The sequence below is a fragment of the Chlamydotis macqueenii genome, chromosome 6, assembly GCF_036417535.1.
Source record: "Chlamydotis macqueenii isolate bChlMac1 chromosome 6, bChlMac1.mat, whole genome shotgun sequence".
NCBI lineage: Eukaryota > Metazoa > Chordata > Aves > Otidiformes > Otididae > Chlamydotis > Chlamydotis macqueenii.
In genome coordinates, this window is record NC_141561.1 from 34,055,676 (window position 1) to 34,077,461 (window position 21,786).

The window sequence follows — 21,786 nt, forward strand, 5'->3', positions numbered from 1 at the left end:
TTTTTTAAATACCTCAGAACTGCTTGACAATTAACACAACAGCTCTAGTAACCTGCCATGCAATTATTTAAAACTACAAGTAAGTGTAATCGCTTCTTCCCTCTTCCTCCTTCATTCACAGAAACTCAACTTCCCTTTCTTTCCCTGTAACTGAAATGTTCCTGTTCATTAAACTTACACATTCTGGTTTAGTCTTTTCTTTAAGGACCTTATAGATAAAAGGCTATTCAGCTTAGTTACAACACATTTTGCTCATGTCAGTTACATAAGCCACACAAGCACATACTTAAATATTAAAAAACTTCTGTCATGTGAAATAGTCCTCTCTATTCATTTCATACATACTGGTCAAACTTTCAATAATCCCAATTCTCTTGTTGCATAACAGTCTTACAAATACTCTTAAAGTCTAACAGTAATATCACAAAAGACTGTAGCCTAACAATTAATCTTCTCTCATATTTCTATTTTAAATGTAGCAACAAAAACAAGAAAACTACTATAATTGCTGTGACTTCATTAAAAATAAAAATACAAAACCACAGAACATCTGTACTGATAAAAGGAAAAAAAAAAAAACAGGCAATTTTCAGCACTATCAAAACTTTTTTTATATGAAAGCTTTCTTAGGACCTGAGAGGCAGTCTTCCTCATACTGTCTAAAATTGTATTTGGGAAAATTAGAAAAGCAAAAACAAGACAGCAAAGCTTGGCACAATGCTTAATTCCCTCTTGGTGATATATATACATGTTAGTGTTTCATTACCACTTACTAACATAATAAAGAAGAAGAAATAAATTGTCAAGATCTATTTTATTTGTAAGTTTGGAAATGAGATTTTAAGGTATCTCCTAAATATGTATAATTTATATTTATATATTAATAATATAGATAAATGTCAGAATTCAATACAGTCCTTGGCAAAAATATCATCCAAGTCTCATGCTGTTAATTAAATATTAATTGCAATACCATGGCAACAGAAACATTGTCTGTTCTCTTACTGAGAAAGATCCGCTAGAAGCAACATTTGTGTTTCAGAGATAACATCCAGTATTTCCTCTAAGGCTACATGAGTCATCCTTCTCTGATTTTTGCCTTTATGTTTTTAAAAATAACATTTTCACGCTGAAGAATTAATATAATACGGAAAAAGAAACAATTCAGAAAAGTATTGTATGAGAAATTCTTGCTAAAACACTCCTGCCACAGGAAAAACAAACAAACAAACAAACAAAATAAACCACCACTGTTTTGAATCAGCAGCCAAATTCAGCATAATCTGTGGGAAGATGTGTTCAATTTAGTCTCCTGGAAACTAGCGAGCACTGGCCTTTGGCACCAGCACCTGCTTCTCAGAGAGATGAGAAGGGAAGTGATATACATGTTTCTTAAAATCAATGTAACATCTTCGGTTCTTTCACCATCATTTTACATAAGACATGATTAAAGAACACTTGCTACCAACATAACCAAATAAATATACATTTCAAATACCTGCATTATCATAATTCTTTGGTTTTTTCCTATAGCTGGATACTAGCAAATAGGACAGAAGTAATAAAGCATCTTTTACTAGCATTCTAAATAAGGCAAAAAGGAGTGACAAAGGATAAGCGTACGTTGCTGATGGCAAAATATTTTGGGACACTGTCTAAAAATAACACTCAAAAGGACACAGTATAATGAAAAGACTGAAAAACACATGTAGCACGTTCTAAAATTTTCTAAAATTGAGTATTTGCATTATTAAGTATTATATATCTCTTACCATCTTCATTCAGGAACAATTTGTTGAATCTTAATCCACTAGGCTCTTTACCAACATATCTGTGCACATACTCTGTGCCAAGATCATTAACAGCAATAGCATATTTCAAAGGCTTTACACAGGACTGAAGACAAAATGGAACTTTGGTATCGCCAACAGAATGCCTAGGAAAAAACACAGACGAAGAGGTTTGAAACGTCCTGTTTGCCAGCTGTGGCAAGTAGAGTGTTAAACGCTTAATGTAATCTTCAACATACTAGGACTATTAACAAAAACACACTAAAAAAAAAAAAACCCAAAAGCATATTATCCTTAAGTCTTATCTTAAAGAACAGAACAAAAAGATTTAAAAGTTTTAACAATTGCCTCCATAAGCCAAGCAGAACAAAGTCACTTGCTGGTGATAACTGCAGATGTAACAAAATAAAAGCAAGTTCAGGAATGGGTTTGTACCAGAGCAAAAAATCACCTCAGAGTCCTAGTATCATACTTACCCTACCCAATTGCAAACCACATACTCAACAGGGCACAGCCAACCTGAATATAGCCACTCTACATGTTTACGTCTATATAAACAAGGACGAGATCCAATTCAGGTTTGGAATTCAAGAGCAATAATTAATTAACTGTATTTACATTCCCTTTGATAATGGCATAGGTCTTTTATTACAATTATTAAATGCTATCCTTCGGAAAGTTTATTTTCAACATCTAAGTCGGAGTGCATTGACGAGTGACTCATACAAGCAGCATATGCTCCATCTAGAGCAAAAGGCTCCAAGCAACCACATGTCTGATGGCAAAATCAAAAGTGTATTTGCTTGTTTTCTTTGCAGAAAAAGCGAGAAGGTTTCAGAGTAACTCATACAACTCTTTAGGCATTATAAAAACTAACATTACACAACATGAAACATTACAAAAATTAGCATTATAAAAACTTTCATCAGTACACATAATATCCAAACTAAAGCAAAATGCCAATTTAAAATATTCAAAAAGGAAAACATCTTTACTTTAAAAGCTGTTTTACTATGAATAACTGTAATTCAGACACCAAAGCAGGGAGCTGAAAAATATTTCAACTCATTTGTACAGCTCTTCCCCTAGAGATTCTAGAGCATAGGGCTAGTAAAGAAACAAACACACAGGTCACAACAGATCACATTAAAATGTACCCAAAATTCACAGTCACCATAAGCAAGTCTGATGCTCTCTCAGGAATGCCCCATTCACCCAGGACATACCAAAGATCTAAAAATTATGGTACTTGGAATACGCAGTATGACCACATCAAACCGCAGGACAGCAGAGACATGCAAGCTGATGAGTATTTCACACGGTCTAGTCACCAGTGTGGACATAGAATATTTTACCTTACTTCTCAGCTAGATGGTGTGAGATACTCTTTTACATTTGGGCTCATAACTGCCTCTGCTACATTGAGTCACTATTCAAACTACCTCTAAGACCTACAGACATCCTTACAGAAGAAAGTTTAATAAAGCTGAAAGGCAAAATCATGTTAAGTTCTGTAAAGTTTCCATGTCTTCATTTCCTTTTTAAAGAATACAGATCTGAAATTTTTCAGTGATGTATAGTGACCATGTAATAATGCTACAGTAAGAATATTAAAATGCAGAAAAGGAACTAACTTTTAAGTACATTACGACCTACAGGGAAAAAAAAAAAAGTAGCTTTATTAGATAAAGTTCTTTATTAGATAAAGTTCTTCGACTTCCAAAGATTAATACTACATAAACAGTCCCTCTACCTTGTCCTTTGGTAATCACTGAAGTTATCCACAGCTTCATTATTGTGTTTGGATCACAACTGCAATACTATCTATCCTTAAATATAGTACTTAGAAATATTATTCAAATAATATTTTATAAAAACAGCAAAATAATTCAGCTTGACCAGAGAAATTGAAAAAAAAAAAAAAAAAGTTAAAGATGACCAAGTGGGTTTTACTTCTTAAGTCCAGCAAAGCTTTCTCTTTATTAAAACATGAGATATAATGAAATTCTGTTTGTGTCATATAGTTTAATAATTGAAACAGCAAAATTAATAAGTTAAAATATACCTCTGTCCATCCACTGTGCAAAGTGACACACCCCATAAGTCAGGGCTGAACTTGGCCAGTTGTGGAATATAGTCAGCAACCTACCACAATGTGAAATAAAAACAGAGACATTACAACATCCAAACTATTTCACTACCTGTTAATGTCTGTTAATTAAAATAAATGCCAATGGAAAGGATACACAAGCTACAACTGGATCATTCCACTAATAATCACCCACTATATCTAAAACTTCATTTTAAGTTACTATAGTCACTAGATCATGATCAAATAAAACATTTTTTCAAAGTACAAACCTCACTACATTCTAAAAAGAATCTGTTCTATGTTACGGCATGCTTAGCATTTTCAGATCATGTAAAATTCTGGCTTGTAACAAAGTTCAGCATTTTTCAATTAATTTATTGAAAATTAGCACTAAAATAAATTTTAACTACTGAGATAGGTATGGTGTTAACAATTATTTCTATCACACAACCCAGCCAGCTGAACAGAGTAGCATAATTCTTTTATAGACTAAGTTTAGTCTGACAAATTAAACAGCAGTTTTATAATTTATATGAAATAAAGGAAGAACAACACTATTTTCTCAATCTAAATTCAAAACTGTAAAAGACTCTTAGAGATAAGGCATTGTATTTCTAACACAAGTTTACAAGTTGCAGACATAACTGAACTTCCAAAACTATTTTATCAAGTTATCAGTTTAACATTCTACTAAAAATGTTAAGAAAAACCTATCTACTTATCAAAGAATGTATTTGGTTTATATCAAGAAACCTATAGAAGTTTGAAATTTAATTTACAAACAGGTTACCTTTCCTCCAGATTGTTTTTTAGCACTTTCATACAGCTCATCAATATGTGAAGTAAACGACATAAAATCTGGAATGACAAACTTCCTCCTGAAAGCTTGAGTAAGCAACACAATATTACTCTGTACACACCTGTAAAAAGTTTTAAAAGCTTATTAGTATAAAAGTACTGTCAAAAAGCCTACTTAAGTAGCAGTTACATGCTATTTAAATAAGGAACGTCAGTCTCTTGAAGTTATACGCCTAAAAGAGCAGGTCTTTATTAGAAAGACTTTTCGATTTTCCACTCTGTAAATTATAAATAATTTTTAAAATACTTAAAGTTGTTTCATTGCATTTGTTTTTATGTCTTTTTATTTAAAGCCCTTATTTGAAGTCCCAGCTCCAAGGCTGTACTGTGAGGTATTACCAATTCGCCTTCCAGGCTTAAGCTTGCAAAAGGTATCTAAGCCACCCATTTCTTAGGATCCAGACATGTGACAGCCATCTAACCCAGCCCTTGTCCAAAGAAGTGGACAGAGTTAGATAACACTTCTGAGGTTCAGAGTTGTTTTTTCTCACTTCCAACTGGTTTCACCCTGAACTGAATAACAACACTGCCAGCAGACCAAACTGGAAGGAGTTTCTGCTCTATTAAGAACAAAACCCCGTGGAAGTATTCGATAACATCTTCTAAACTAAGCAAAAGTTAACAGGGAGCAGTACTGCAAGTCTCTTGCTTCAAACTGTCATCAGTTAAGGGAACTTTGCTGCCATTGAACCCATAATACATTATTGCCCACACCCTCTGAACATCAGCCCATCTGGTACATTAAAAAAAAAAAAAAAAAAAAAAAAAAAAAAAGAGGTAAAACGGGAAAGAACTCATCTAGGAGAAACAGAAGAAAGGAAGGATCAAAACACAAGCTGAGACAAGCTGCTGAAAGCGGTGTGTCTGTGGGTGGGAGGTGAGCAGGGGGTGGGAATTGGGAGCCATTATCATGTCAGTTGAAGTATGACCTGATAAAGGGTATTAACAGCCCTATCCCAGTGCAAGCAAGAGAAAGGGAGGTTTAACACCACAGAAACAATTTCATTAACATGTTCGCACTGTGCAGAAACAAACTGCTAATTCAGACAAATGCGATGTTAGGAACACTTAGGCCCATATTACAAATGAGCACGTATCATTCCTGTGAAGACTTATTCAGAAAAGTAAAAAATTAATTTTTAGGGAAATACTTTAACTTGGAATAGATAATTCCAATAATCCTATTCTTAAAAGTCATTATCAGTTCAAAATGAAGTCGCATGAAGACCAGTGAACAGACAGAATTTTCTTCCCTTTGACTCCTCCTCTCTCTTTTTAAAGCTTCAGTTTGAACTCCTTTGTACTCAGGAGACTTTATCCCAAATCCAGCTGACAACCATTTCAAAAGCTGGTAGGCACTACTCCCCACAGTGAAAGAAAAGCGGTAGAGAATTTTGCATTGTACACATTGGCATCTTAAGAATTGCTCTGTAATGAGCTGCTTTGTTAGTTTTTGTTAAAATAGCAATTGAGTTGGTTTTGTTGTAATTTGTCATGCTTATCCACTCCTTTTTTACATAACTTGCAAAAAATCCTGTTCATTTTTGTTCTCAGCAGCTTCCAATTACAGTTACCTACTTCACCTGCAACAACCCCTTTTCAAAAGCAATTAATAAGTTATGGCAGCTGTGTGCACAGGAGGAACCAGAACCTTCAGATGCACTTCTCCATTGTCTGAATCACCTGGGCAGCATTAAGCACTCTTGTAAGGAAAAAAAAAACAAAAAACCAACAAACAAACAAACAAACAACCAAAACCCAACAAACATTTGAAGTTCGCTGAAACCTAGTAGAACTCCAGAATACAAATGTGGAAAACAACAAGAAGGCAGTACCCACTGAAATACAGTCTTTTGACACCACATTATGTTTCTGAAGCAGGAAGGGCATTTGTACACTTACCAATTCAGACCAAGTCTACAATGCTCACTTCAATAATTCAATCACTTTAAGCTAGAAACTGAAACTCACTGCAGAAATAGCTATGCTGGTTAAGGGCATTACCTGTTTCTGCAAGACGTTATTGTTCCCAGACATCTGCCAAGGTCAGTGTCTGGGTATTTATCCTGCTACCCCTTAACCCAGGCAAATCACATGAATTCATAGACATTAAATATGGGAGTTCAATTAATCTAGATGGGTATTTGGAACAATTAGTGCATGCTAAGGGTCTTAGTAAGTTCCAATTAAGGAGGCAGTAATATTTTCAGTCAGAGGACAGTAGCCTTGACAGCCTCTAATATTCTGCAACTGATATGTCCTCCCCACTGGAGTTTTTAACTGGTTTATGTTCCAGGTAACCCATTGGAGACAAATGGTCTGAGGGTCCAGAGAAGAGGAGCAGTAGGAAAAGATCACAAGGAGAAGTTTAATTAATATATTGTTAAACAAAATAAAATAAAATAAAATCTTTCTACAGGCAAATTTTATTAACAATGTAATGCTTATTCTTCACATACTTTAGCAGTGTTAAAGATAGGAACACTAAAAACTTCCCAACTCAAATTCTTCCATTTCTCCAACTTTATAATCTCACCCTAAAAAATTCTGTCTTGCCAAATTCCAATCCAAGCACTTCTTCCCTCATTTGAAAACATGTCTTTTCAAACTAGAGAACTTCCCTGATATATTTGGGTTAGGAAGATTGGGATTTAAGTCTTACAATCTGTAGTTACTTTCAGTGACTTGTATAACCTGAAAGTAACAGTTTGGGGTTGTTTTTTTTTTTTTTGGAAACTGAATCTTTGGTCTGTAGCATAAAGTTAGGATTACTTTGTTTTCCTTACCTTACAACTTGTTACATTTATGCATTCTTTTTCAAGCCCTGGCTCAAACTGCTGATTATTGCTTCCCTACACAAAGTAGCCATCTGCTAAAAGCACAGTCTGAACTCCCAGCAATTCTGAAGAACTGTTAGGCTAGCTATACAGCTGAATGGACAGCTTGTTTTTCCTGCTTAAAAAGCTACAGTATAAGCATTACAGAAAGGAACGTGAAACTCCATTTCCAACTAGCAAGACTAGGTCTGTAGAGGTGTTCAATATATTTAGACATTTAGGGAAAAAAAAAAGTGACATTATTTTGACAAATGAGGTATTAATATTATCACACAGTGGAAGTCCTCTACATCATCTGTCAAAAGCTTTCTAATTGCTCAAATAAATGGGATTAAAACATTTATTAATACCTGGGTTAAGTATATCTAAAAATGAACGTTTTCCTCAGGATTTGCTACCTAGATTGAGAGCGGCACAGCCACTCAGAAGCATGGATAACGCTGTCTAAGATCCAGCAACAGACTGTTAGGTTTATGCTTCGAACATAACACACCTAGATTGCTGCTTCCTACTCCCAGATCAGAGATTCAACTAGCTAGACCACAGTTCTGGGTCGACAAAGTGGGACGGATAGCACCTTGTGACAAAGGCTAAGTCTACAAGGCCAAGTAAATTATTCTGGAAAAGAACAGAGTTTAAACCTCAGAGTTAGAACTGTTACTCAGTAGCTACCATCTCATCCAAGAGTGCATCATTTTCAAAATAATTCAGTTCTAATTGCCTCATGCTTTTCCTTCCTGTTCCCATTGACCAAAAAATTGTTAGTTAAGAAATAGGGCTTTTTGCAAGTCTTCTGCTTTTCTGTTAGGAACCAGCTACGAATTAAAGGAAAAGCTAAGAGGGGTAGGAGGACTTCTTACAAAGATTGTCAGAAGTTTTTTTTCTACGAATTAGCTACAATGTCATAGAAACAGATCTAAAAAATAGGATATGTCAAAAAGTACACCCTTCATGAGGAAGATTAGAGTGTACAACCTTCCATATCTGTTAAGTTGGGTAAGTTTCATCTAACAATCATTAGATAGTACTACTACTGCTGTATTAAGCAGTACCATAGCTACAGTATCAAAAGAAAAAAAAAAAAAATCCACATAGCAAGCTAACTAGCATGCTGCGCAGCTTCAAGTAAGCAGGCCGTTCGCAGCAAGGTATCATTCATGCTACAAAGATAGCGTGTTACGTTATACACACGCAACATGAACAGCTAATTCAAGAAATTTGTCAAGTACTCTCTGAAATACGGACCGGTGAAGGCTTCAACTTAAGAAACTCTGGAGATGAAAGATTAAAAACCTAGGTCATTCTGCCTGCAACATGGAGATTTTTTTCCAACTTTTTATTTAAGTGCAGAGCACTGTAAAGCCAAATATTTTCAAAACACAACAAGTTTAGTCAAAGTGGAGTTTAAAGTTTAGAACCACTAAAAAGGTGTTGAAACTTCTGTTACAAAGACAGACAATACAGATTCACAAGCTAAAATATTCTACGGTTAATTTCTACTTGACTTGATTGATTTAGCCAAGCTTACACTATCAGTACTCCACATCACTTATCCTTGATGCTTTATTTGATCTAGCAGCTTTGGATTCAAATTCAACAGGAGAATTATACCGCTGACTTTTTTGTTTAGCAAACTGAAGCTTCAAAGTCTTGAGGTAAATACAACTGAGTAGATACATTATTATATTTCACACCTTAAACACTTGGAAAAAAAAAACAAAAAATACAGGAATCTTGTATGAGTCTCTACACAGCAAATGCAGTGTGCCTAGGAGGAATGGATAACTGACGTTTGGGGGGTTTTAATTAAAAGCTTAAAATCTGCTGCAAAGGAAAATCTGCTTTGTGAAAAGAGATTCACCTCTCCACCCTCTGTATAGTCTTCTACATTCAAAACTCTTCCTAGACAAGAAGCAACCATGTAAAGTTTCCACAAATTATCACAGTAACAACCACTTCCTTAACACAGACGATCAAGTCCTAGAGATACAATGGAGAACACAGGCTAATCTTCAGCCCTCTAATTAGCAATCCCTTGTCCTCTTTGTAATATAGAGCCCTTGCCTGAAATATAATTAATAGTTTACTATTACAAACAAGGCTTCTAGTGTCAACGTAATGTGTAATAGCAACAGCATTTCCTTTCCAATCCAGGAAGGTTTCTGACTCTGCAACAATTTAGTTGCTGAAAAATAGCCAGTGAAGACCTCGTCTTGAACTTAAGTACAGTAATGAAATTACTCCGTGGTGTACCTTTAAGAAGTATCCCACATTTGATTACAGAATTGACTAGTTTGTTATTTTGTCACACACAGACATTCGTTTTTTCTCAATGTACTTCCAAAAATGTTTATCTATATCCTAAATATATAACATATGTACTTTATGTCAATATTTACAGAAACTATGTAAATATATAATAGAGTGTAAGCATATACTGTATACTATGTATTTTATATACTTACACATATAGAATATACACATACAATAATGTATGTAAACATACCATTTTTTATACACATATATATTTTAAATTGCAACTGAGAGGAAATAGCACTAAACAGCATTAGTTCATAAATTTAAAAAATGCCACAGAACAACAAAAATGTACCAATTTTGACAGAAGTATATCCTTAATGAAAGAAGCAAGTTTTAGGCATTATGGAATTTACCCTATAAATGGAATAAAAATATAGACTCAAAAACAGTCTGCAAATTTAATTTCAAGATTTAAGAGCCTCTAAAGTTCCAATCTTTTGGCACGCAAAAACTCTAAGTAGGAGAGTAAAGAAGCATGCTTGCAACGAACTGAAGACAATCTGAACAGTGCTCGTTTTGTTCAGCTAAATGACTACAGACTTTTCTTAAAAAAAAAAAAGGTATCACTAAAACATAGCACATAAATCTTTTCCACAACAGACCAAAGCAGTGTCTACAGTCCTAATTGCTCTCATCTCTACATATTTACTTCACTCTATTTTTCATATACTCACTTTTAGAATTAATTATGTACATACTCTGAACATCTCACTACACAGAAGCAGCACCCTGAACTTCAGGTTAAAAACTGATGATGCAGCAAAAGAGAAGTTGCAAGTACTCATACTAAATACTTCACGCTGGATCAATTAATGTATTTGGAATCTGACTGAGAGTTGCAGTGTGGGGTCAGATGCACATGCAAACAACATAGATACACTAAACTCTTGTGGAGATCACACAATTTGTCTGCTGCACGAAACCAGAGGGCAAACTCGTATGAAAACAGTCTCAGTAGGAGTGTGTGTTTGCCTCCCTTTCCAATTACACATAGATTTATATACCTTACATCTCTCCTAAAACACCAGTCAGTAACACACACAGCATTCATTCAGGATTATACAGTTACATTATTGACAGGAAGTTTACTTTTTAAAAAGGTCTTTGTCCAGCATAACACCATCTGAAGTTGTTTGAAGGGTCAGTCTTAACATATCCATGCACTCTTTCAATCGGGGATCAGATGTACGTAATCCTGTAGATTTGAGTGCCTATTACAATAAAACAATAATTACTAAAATGAAAAAATATGCTATTACAATCAAGTTCTCTACTGCTCAGTCTTATTTATCAAGACAGAAGACATCTGCCACTTCATTATCAGCACAGAGACATTTTGACACCTTATTGATCCTTTTGCCATTTCCTTCTGCCATTTTGGCTGCGTCTGATGTCAAAGGATTAATGCCCTATCACAGACACAGATGTTTTCAAGCATAATCTTTGGCACAGCAAAGTAGTGAATAACAATAGCACACTCATTCTCTTACTTAATTACAGAAACAGGGTTGGGGTAGGGGGAATATAGTTACATTCCTTGCTGCAGCTAAATACACATAACAGAAATTATTTGCTTTGGATTCTTGCATTTAGAATGTTAAAAAAAAAAAAGAAATAAAAACAAACAAAAAAAACCCCCAAACTTTGTAGCAATTAGAACTCTGGAACAGTAAACTTACAGTTATGAACTTATGAACTGGTATTTTTTCTTGTCCTTCTGCAATAGTATAGAAAAGGAGATCTTCCAAGCTAGGCAGGAGACCTTGCTTCATTTTACTGGGAAAAAAAAAAAGAATAAAAATAAACATATGCATAATTAGTTTAGTGCATATTTTTATATATACAGATTTTTACATTGTTCACAAGGAAACACATTTTCACTACTAGTATAACTGCTACCATTAATTTCAAAGAACACTTTTATCAGTGAACACAAAGCTTAATTTAGCTTTAAAGAGGAAAAAAATATTGTATTAAAAGTAGCATACATATACTTTACAAAGCAAACATTTTTAACTGCAACATAGTCATGTTTTTTACTGATATACATTCATTGCTAAGATTATATTTAGAATTTTTTTGGAGCAGATTCATCACGTTTCCCTCTTCTTGATGTTACAGAAGACAGACATGTTACTTGCACAGAGGATAACATGTAAGACCTAGATGCCTCATAATAAAGCTGTAAGAGCAGATTGATCAAACGGTTCCCCAGGCGAGAAAAAGTAAAGAGATGCTGAATGTGTATTATTTCCGTCAAAACAGTCCTGTTTTTAGGAACTCCTAGTCCTTCCAGAAGCTTACGTAAGCCACATCAGTTCCAGTGAAAGCAAGCAAGGCCATCTGCAGCATAATACAGTAACCCAAACCAGCTCAGGCACCAGAAGCAGTAACTCTGATCACGCGTACTTAGCCGAGGAAGTTAACGTGCAGCCTAGACAGATCCTTAACGGTCACCATGTTTATCAATACAAATACACTGGCTCTCCAAGTATTCCAATTCACTCTGAGATACGCTTACTGTATGCCTGCATTTTTTTTTTTTGGTAACTTTCATCTCCATTTTAAGTGAAATGTGAAGGAAACTGACCAAATTAAGCATCAAGAGTCCTCCCAAGAGAGAAAGCTGTAATACTGACAGCTTTCCCTCAAAGCCGTTGGAAGTTCTCTAAAGGTTTAACCTCAGAGTTTGGCCTTTCTCTGACATTCCAAAGCACCCCGCAGCAGGCAGGAATGCAAGTCTGTACTCCGTTCCTTATGCTTCCCCTGTAAGTACAGCATTGGAGCACACAGCTGTAACACACTTCCAAACTGCTCGAGGCAGGGATAGCAAATGGCTTTGGGTCAATTCTTGTAGTCCCCTGAAATGCTTAGGTTTGTTTCTAGACAAAGTCACTTTAGAGAAAGCCAGTGTTCTGACGTTTGACCAGCAAAAATAAATAAAACCAAAACAGTTTTCTACTAAACGTAGACATAAACTAACTAAAATGCAGACTAGGCAGTCTTACCTTATTTTAGCCATCAATTTTAAAGCTCAATCTGAAAATCATAGAATAGAATCATAGAATAGTTAGGAGTGGAAGGGACCTTTAAAGGTCATCTAGTCCAACCTCCAATCTAATAAAATTGGCAATACTTTGTTACTATGCTGTAATATACAAAAGTTACTGCCTGAAACTAGAATGTTCAGTGGCGATTTATCTATTTTTATACACGTATGCACGTGTGTACAAAAAGGAGGTCTAAATTCTAGTCATGAAAGTTTTCACAAGATTAGTAATTCTCTGATTATCAGTACTCAGGGTCTTAACTACAAAAATAAAATACTGCAACTAAGCACAGAACCTAGGTAGGCCAATACAATCTTAGACTGACATTATGCTCCCTCCTCTCCCAATACTAGCTTACTCTAGCTCAACAACAGGTCAGATTTATGATTATTATATCCAAATGCCCTTTTAAATTTAAGGCAACCTTTTTAGATTGTACTTGCCTCCCTCCTTTTCTCATAACTAGCAGTGAAAACCAGTAGTAAAAATCTCACTTCTCATTTTCCGATTTATTTAAAACACCCTACTTACATACTAAGAACAGAAGACAGCTTTGTGAGCCAACAGAACTTTCCTTGTCTTCCAGTCTGGGATTTTTTTTTTTTTTAAATGATGCTGGCTGACTAATGCACAGACAGGCTGGCAGTTCAACCAGGACAAACGCTTGCAACTACCTCAAGCAAATGACTGAACGCTCTTTTTTCCTTAACAAAATTCACGTCTTCCACACAGCCCGTTGTGCTTTCAATCTTTTGGGAACAGTATGTCCAGTCAAGCCAACAGAACCAAAACTACTGACGTACCAAGTAAAGCTTCATCTGCATCCTCACTCTGCAGCTATGTACCTTGTTTTTAAAGCTATGCTGAGTTTCAATAGCCTACACCCCTACATTTTCCCCATTTACACAGAGCACGCAACTAGCTCCCCAAAGCACTGAGATTTCATACTTAAGGGGTGTCTCAGCTACAAGACTCGCTACTGGATCACTGATGGTATGACAGAGGAAACTCGCATATTTCACTCTGACAAAACAAGCTGGCAAACACACTGAGAAATTTTAACTGATAACCTATTTAATTACAGGTTCTGGAGGTACTACTCAAAATTCTACAGCTGTTCCAAATGTGGAACTTCTATCTGAAAGGGTGCAGAAAAAAAACTTCAGACATTTGACCATGATTTTTTCATCTGCCTCTTCATAAGACTTTAATCTATTAAAGAGATGTGCACCTTACGTAGCATAAACTCTCTCTTGACACAGTTTCCATATCTTTCACATCTGCTGCTGTTCCATATTGGGGCAGTCAGCCTAATTCAACAATGGATCTGCACTGACTGCCAAAGCAAAGAGGATGGCATTCAATATATTTACAGAAAATTGCTCTTTGTCAAATAGTCCATCTTTTGATAAAGTTTATCAGCTAAACAGAGGTGGAAAGGCTTGCTCTGCAGTTTATCAGGTTAGTGATGTCAGTAACTAATGTTTGCTTAACCTAAAAGCTATGTTTTGGCACCGTGAGCACACTTAGCAAGATAATGCTGTTCAGCACATGTTGTAAAGAGCTGTTTTTCAAGCCAGGGAACTTGCAATTTCCACAGCTGAATTAAGAGTGGAAATTCCAGTTTATTCCACTTCATGAATAATGACTTTTGATAATTATTTCCCTTCTTTGAAAAAGACATGAAGCACCAGACTACTACACAATTAGACTCCCCCCATGGTACTCTAACCTGTGGACTAGAATACTGGTAGATGCTCCACACTGCTCCTTAAATTCAAAGAAAAACAGAACACAGGAATTCCAAGCTCAAGGACTCTGCGGTCTGTTTCGTTCCTTCCTTCAGCTCTTCCTTTTGTATCGGTACGACGTTGATACCAGAATCCACAGAGCATTTAATTTTAACAAAAGCTGAATTATAATTTCTAAATATAAAAGAGATTAAATTTCAAACACAGTGAAACATGCCTACTTTGCACTTCAAGATGTAGCTGGCAAAAAGCAAGACAGGATTTAAAGAACAACAAAAGATGTGATAGTGCTAATAATAGTTTCAGGCTCATTATTAACCATAATACACCAGTGATAAAAATATGAGGTCACAGCAACTGTCACAAACAATGGTTCCTCGGGGGTCCGTACTGGGACCAGTACTACTTAATATCTGCATCAATGACATGGACAGTGGGATTGAGCACACCCTGAGTAGGTTTACCAACCACACCAAGTTGTGTGGTGCCGTTGACACGCTGGAAGGAAGGGATGCCATCCAGAGGGACCTGGGCAGGCTGGAGAGGTGGGCCTATGTGAACCTCAGGAAGTTCAACCAGGCCAAGTGCAAGGTCCTGCACCTGGGTCATGGCAATCCCAGGCGCAAATACAGGCTGGGCGGAGAATGGATCGAGATCAGCCCTGAGGAGAAGGACTTGGGGCTGTTAGTGGATGAGAAGCTCAACATGAGCTGGCAATGTACGCTTGCAGCCCAGAAAGCCAGCTGCATCCTGGGCTGCACGAAGAGCAGCGTGGCCAGCAGGTCGAGGGAGGTGATTCTGCCCTTCTACTCTGCTCTCATGAGACCCCACCTGGAGCACTGTGTCCAGCTCTGGGGCCCTCAAGAAAAGAAGGGCATGGATCTGTTGGAGTGGATCCAGAGGAGGCCACAAAGATGATCAGAGGGCTGGAGCACCTCTGCTGTGAGGACAGGCTGAGAGTTGGGGCTGTTCAACCTGGAGAAGAGGAGGCTCCAGGGAGACCTTATAGCGGCCTTCCAGTACCTGAAGAGGACATATAGAAAGATGGGGAGAAACTCTGTAGTAGGGCCTGTTGTAACAGAACAAGGGGTAATGGTTTTAAAATAGAAGGAGGTAGATTTAGACTGGATATTAGGAAAAGACTTTTTACAATGACAGTGGTAAAACACCAGCACAGGTTGCCCAGAGAGGTGGTGGATGCCCCATCCCTGGAAACATTCAAGGCCAGGTTGGACGGGGCTCTGAGCAACCTGATCTGGTTGGAGATGTCCCTGCTTCTTGCAGGGGGGTTGGACTGGATGGCCTTTAACGGTCCCTTCCAACCCTAACTATTTTACAATTCTATGAAAGCTGTAAGGGGCTGCAACTTGTACTTTATAGCCACTCTACCTAAAACAGGCATCTTGAAGAAGTTGTCACCATACTACAGATAACTGATCTCCAACTAAAAGACAAAAACACCTGTTAAGTCACCAAATAACTTTTTGTCCATTTGCACAGTTAGACGCTGATTCTATTAACAGTAGTGGGTAACCATTTACCTCAGAACCTACCAAGATTCAGGGGAAACTACATATTTATAAACTTAGACCAAATATGGACATGTTTTAATAGATGTCAAAGTGTTTATGGTAAAACCAAAAATTGTTGCTTCAAAACTTTGGCCTCCAAGGAAGTTATGAAAAGTCTAAAGCAAGCACACTTCTAACAGTTCTTTGCATCTGCAAGTACTATAGCCACACTCTGACAGGAGTAACAGCGAGATGAACCACTGCTTGGTTACTATACAGTAATTCCTCTGGAATCAGGCCTTATAAAGGAGTGTTACCACTACGTTGTCTTCTTCAGAAAAAAAAAAAAAAAGAAAAATAAAAAACCAACAAGCCACAAAACACAACTAAAAACCCCACTTCCATTAACCATTTTGCTATATTCCACATCCTAGTACCCATCACTATTGCAATTTAGCTATACTTTATGTTTGATCCTACTACTGTCCAGCATAAGATGCAAGAAGAACAATGCACAATTATACTGAAAGTAGAGGTAAATACTATTAAATATTACACAAGTTCATAACTTAGGACTGCACTGGGTTATTGTGTTTCAAGTATTTACGTATGAACGTACATATGACTGCACAGTAATCCACAGCCTTCACTAATCAAAATTACCAGTCTATTACCGTTCTCAATTTAAGCTCAAATATTTTTCCTTTCCAAAGTATATTAAGTTTTAGGTGGATACAAAGAGTAAAGGCTGGATAGCGGGGATAAGGAAGTGGTGGAAGACGTTCAGGAAAAAATGCACAAGGAGATCTGGTTATGCAACGGGATACTAGTTATTTCATCAGCCAGAAGACCTCATAACTTATTCCCTCCACGAGGAGTTGAACTGTTCCAAGTTTCTGTACAGTCTTTGCACAAAACATTTTAGGTTTTCACCTAAAACTCCTGCACATGAGGGCTGCCAAGCAAGCAGACAAGCAAGAAAATCTTAGTGCTGTCTTTTGACACTCTACACTATTGCAGTACCCTAGAACTATGACCTTACAACCAAATACGAAAAAAAATCCCCCAAAACAAACAAACAAAAAAAAGGGTAAAAAGGACTATTGTCTTCCCAGCTGGGTCCACAAACCATCCGCCAAACACAACTCAAATGGATGGCAACTTTGCCGGATGGCAAAGTGCTGGAATCGGCAGAACACAGACTGCACTGACCTAGCCCAGAAACCTGCCTTTTGAAGGACTTCACTTTCCTTCTGAATCCTGCACTCTGTCTTAATATAGCAATGATTTCCACATGTAATGTGCCATTTACAAGTGCTTAAGGAAGATTTTAATAATTCTGCATCAAGAAAAGTAAGAATGACAGTGGCCAGCATCCTGGCTAATGTTCTACCTGCACAGCTTAAACTGAAATGGTTTCCAGCTTTTTCCTTGTTCATAACTATATGCTGTATGTTTTATGTAATTCTTCCTTGTTCTTCTTGCAGTCAGGCTCAAAGAACAACCATCTGACTTTCAAATACATCCTTTTGTCAAAAGCCAAAAATGATTAAAAGTGTATAACTGGTTTGTGACTACACAACCTTACCAGATGTATCAGAAATTACAGGATTTCCCTAATTGATGCTAGCTCTAGGAAGCTGTTATAAAAGCTCAGTTTAAGGAAATGTTACCCTCTTTAATAAATCACCCTTTCAACATCCTCAAAAAACCCCTCACAGTAGGCATATTGGTTTTTTCCTACGTTTTTAATGGCACTGTCTGTATTTCTTATTGAAAATGGAAGTACAGCCCTTACAAGCCACACCTACTTGAGCCACAGCTGAATAATATTTTGGAACAAAATACTATGTATAGAGCTAATTCAAATAGGAGATGTCATCTATGTTGAACAATAGTATAAATAATGATAATACACGTATGATCGTGTATTATATTGAATATGATTATATAACCTGACATGCATGCATTTTTAAGTTATCTGACAGCAGAAATTAAAAGTGGTGCCTTTAAAGACACCATTGGAACAAAAGGCTTGAACCAAGCTGAGCAGCTAAGACATTTGGTGGGAGAAAGAGAAGAACAAGAAGATAGCTTCTTTCCCTGCCTGCCATGTCGAGGGAGCGCAAGTTCACGCTAAAAAAAAAAACCCAAAAGCCACAACTCAAAAGCAGAACTATTAACAAGCTGAGGGCCAAAGCCTCCCCGACCAGCCTTGTGGAATCTTTTCCAGACTTCCACCTAGCTTTAGGTGAACAAAGACTCTGCTCAGTGTTAAAGCAAGCTACTTCTTTCTTGGCCATAGTTCCTCCGTCTTTGGCTTTTTTCGTCTAGGTAATAAGCATAGCAAAGCCTGGGAAAGCGGCTTGCTTTTAGATTTTAATCAAGCTGCCCCATAAGGGGAGCAAAGAGGACACATGGGCTGCCAACAGGAAAGCCAAAGGGCATGTTCCAAACACAAAGGACATGGGTCTTCATGGGGCTTGCAGTTAAGCTGTCAGACTTCTCGTAAAAGGCTACCAGAGATACTAAGCATACCCAGGTTCAAACAAGCAATAGGCCAACTGTCAGATGGGGAGGTGAGGAATGAACTAGACTTTTTCAAGACCTGCACAAGGCTGAGGACTAACAGAGCAGAGTGCTAAGGAGAACCATCAGTCTGTTTACCTCAGCATTACACTCCATCCCCAGTGTCCACTACTGGTCATTACCAGGGAGCTGATACACCTATCCTGACCTTTGAAGAATAATTCACGTTCTAAATGAAGGAATATTAACTTCATAAACATATACAGTCTTATCATTCTATGACCTTTGTCACCTGGGGACAAGTCAGGGCCTCTTGGCACAAGGACAAATCCTGCAGCACCTACGAACATCCGTACGCACCACTAACCGCTGGCAACACCTATCCCTAACCGCACTAGATGCGGATGCGAGAAGACAGGGCTGCGAAACTCCCAAGGCAGAGCTGCACACCACTGTACCCCGCCTTTCACAATTAATGCGAGATGACACAGCTTTCACTCCTCTGGGAAAGCGTTTTGTGCGAGAAGAAGAAAAAAAGAAAAAAAGAAAAAAAACCTAGAAAATCACATACTAACGCACGCCGAGCCAAAACACAGCTCCCTTACCCTCCCTTACACCCACAGCCGTACGCGAGGGACTCCACGCCGGGCGGAAGCCCCACGCAGGGGTGGGCGAGGGCGGCCCCGGGGAGCACACGCGCTCCCGCCCCGCGCCTCAGCGCTTCCTTCCCCGCTCCCGGCCCGCCCTTCGCCACCCGCCCAGCAGCCGTGACGGACCTCGGCCCGCCGCCGGACCCCCCCTCGCCCCCGCAACACCTGCCGGGGAAGCGGCCCCCGCGCCCCGCCCGGCCCGGCCCGGCCCAGCCCGGCTTCCGCAGGCACCACGCGTGCGAGGCGTGGGAGCGGGGGGGGGGAGGCGGCACCCACATGGCGCCTCTGCATCTCCGGCCCCGGCCCCGGCCCCGGCCCCGGCCCGCCCTCCCCGCACTCACTTCTCCCCCCCGCCGCCTCCGGCCAGCTCCTTGCCGCCGCCGTGGTTATTGTTGTGGCCGCTGTCGGCGGGGGGCTCGCCGGCGGTGGACGGCTGCGCCTGCGCCCCCTTCCCCGGCTCCTCCAAGGCTCCCTCCGAGCGAGTGCACAGACCCCGCGTTGAAGGCGGCGGCGGCAGCCCCGGGCCGCGGCGGGAGGCGGGCGGGCTCGCGGCGAAGGCGGCCAGAGGCGGCGGGAGGCGCCTGGAGCCGGCGGCGGGACCCGGGCCGCCCCCGCCGGCCGCCCCCGGGGAGCCGAGCAGCAGCAGCTCCCGCAGCAGCGCCGAGCGCCACAGCCGCATCATACTGCGCCACTACCCTCCGCCGAGTGCCCCAGCCGGCGGCCTGCCGCGCCGCCCGCGCCTCGCCGCGCCCGCCCCCGCTCCACCCGATTGGCGGCGACCGCGTAGCTGTCAGGCACGCGGCGGGCCCGTTGGCCGGCCCGGATGCCACTCCAGTCGGGGGCACGCCCCCGGTTCGGGAGGAGCCGCCCGCGGGCCGCTGGGGGTCTGGGCGCGCGAGGCCGGCGGCGCGGCGCTGCGAGGCGGGTGAGGGAGCGGGGACCGGTACCGAGGGGAGCGGAGCGGAGCGGCGCCCCCCCGCGGGCGGATCGGCCGCAGGGCCGGGCGGCGGCGTGTAGCGGGCCGCGGCCCCCGTCCGCACCGAGGTCACCCCGCCCTTCCCGCCTCCTCCATTTTCTGTCGGCCCCGGCTCCTGAGCCGGGGCAAGTTTCCGTAACCGCCGGCAGCGCGGGAGGGCCCGGGCCGTGGCGGCGAAGGAGCGCGGGGCGAGGCCGGCACCTGCGGGCCGGCGGGCGGCGCCGGGCGTGCCCGGGGATCCCCGCGGGCCCCGGGGAGGCGCGGAGCGCTCCCGGCCGCGCTTCCCTCCCCTGCGGCGCGTAAAGGGGCTGGAAACGGGGCGGGCCTCGGCGGTGTCGGGGTCAGGTTGCCGTGGATACGGGCGATCTTCAGAAAATATAATTTTATTTTTTTTTTTTTAAACTTTCAAACCGCCTCTGCGGGACAGAGGAGCAGGCGGCGAGCGCAGCCGGTCACTGGTGCGGGCTGGGTGCTGGCGGCCGTAGGCCTGCGGTAGCCGCCCTGGCTCTGCCCTAGGAACAGGCTCGGGAGACAAAAACCTCTGAGGAACCCTGAGCGGGAAGAGCCGTTCCCAAACCGCCTGGGCCCAAGGCCTCTGTCAACGCACAGCACATCTACTAATGGGTTTCCACACGCTTGCAATAAAAATATAACTGCGTAGCTCAAACTTGCTGCGGAGGCCAAAGCGCACAACTTGAGGGGGAAAAAAACCCAACAGACAAGAAGTAGAGCACCTGGATGCCCAGATGAATTGGGCGCAGCTGTTCTTCATGTTCACCTCGTCCAACATTTACTCAGAGTGTGAAAATTTTGCTACTGCTCGTCTACAGGTTTGAGTTTGGGAACTAGCGACCCGTAGTAAGGCAACACCAAGGTGGGAAGAGTAGCAGAGAGCAGGGCTTCCATGCGAGTTATAAGTGTTGCTCCTTACATAAAATTAAGCTTCTGTCACAGCATGCCTCTCGCCAGTTTACAGCATCTTGGAAGCCACAGATTTTACAGTTACTGGGTGAAACTTTTCGCTCACATAACCAATTGCTAAATTTGTCCTAGATGAGTACGAATCTATATTGCTAAATTGTATCCTTATGGGTAACAGTGGAAGAGGAGATCTGTGCCACCCTGCTTCATCAGTAACATCAGCATGGAAACCAATATTTAAGTTGCCACTAGCTTTCTCACTTCAGGAACCGTAATTTTCCCAGCAAAAGTTTAAATACTTCCGGTGAACAATTTCCCCATGCACTGAGGTTTATTTCTTTCGGTATGTTTATTATGTTTAGGGAAGGTGGGAGTAGGGAAGGTGTAGTTCTGAGTTAAAATGATCTTGCTGCACACTTTATTGGAAATGTTTCACTCTGGAGATACTGGTACCCACCACCCCCCAGACTGAAAGTTTCAGCTGTCCAGGCATAGTAAACTG

The 21,786-nt window shown here is 40.4% G+C and overlaps 1 protein-coding gene across 3 annotated transcripts in view; it reads right to left on the bottom strand.

The window, feature by feature from the left end:
• GLS (glutaminase) overlaps nt 1–20,106 on the bottom strand; it is a 61,735-nt gene extending 41,629 nt beyond the window's left edge. For 2 of the 3 annotated variants that reach the window (XM_086751142.1, XM_086751143.1), the window contains exons 1-6: nt 19,729–20,106; nt 11,576–11,672; nt 10,986–11,107; nt 4,673–4,802; nt 3,856–3,935; nt 1,773–1,936 (exon numbers count right to left, since the gene is read on the bottom strand). In XM_086751142.1, coding sequence (XP_086607268.1) covers nt 1,773–1,936; nt 3,856–3,935; nt 4,673–4,802; nt 10,986–11,107; nt 11,576–11,672; nt 19,729–20,069 — 934 coding nt within the window. In that variant the 5' untranslated portion in view covers nt 20,070–20,106. Of the gene's footprint in view, nt 1–1,772; nt 1,937–3,855; nt 3,936–4,672; nt 4,803–10,985; nt 11,108–11,575; nt 11,673–19,728 lie in introns of those variants that run through there. The other variant, XM_086751144.1, reaches the window with a different exon arrangement.
• Between the last annotated feature and the right edge of the window lie 1,680 nt (nt 20,107–21,786).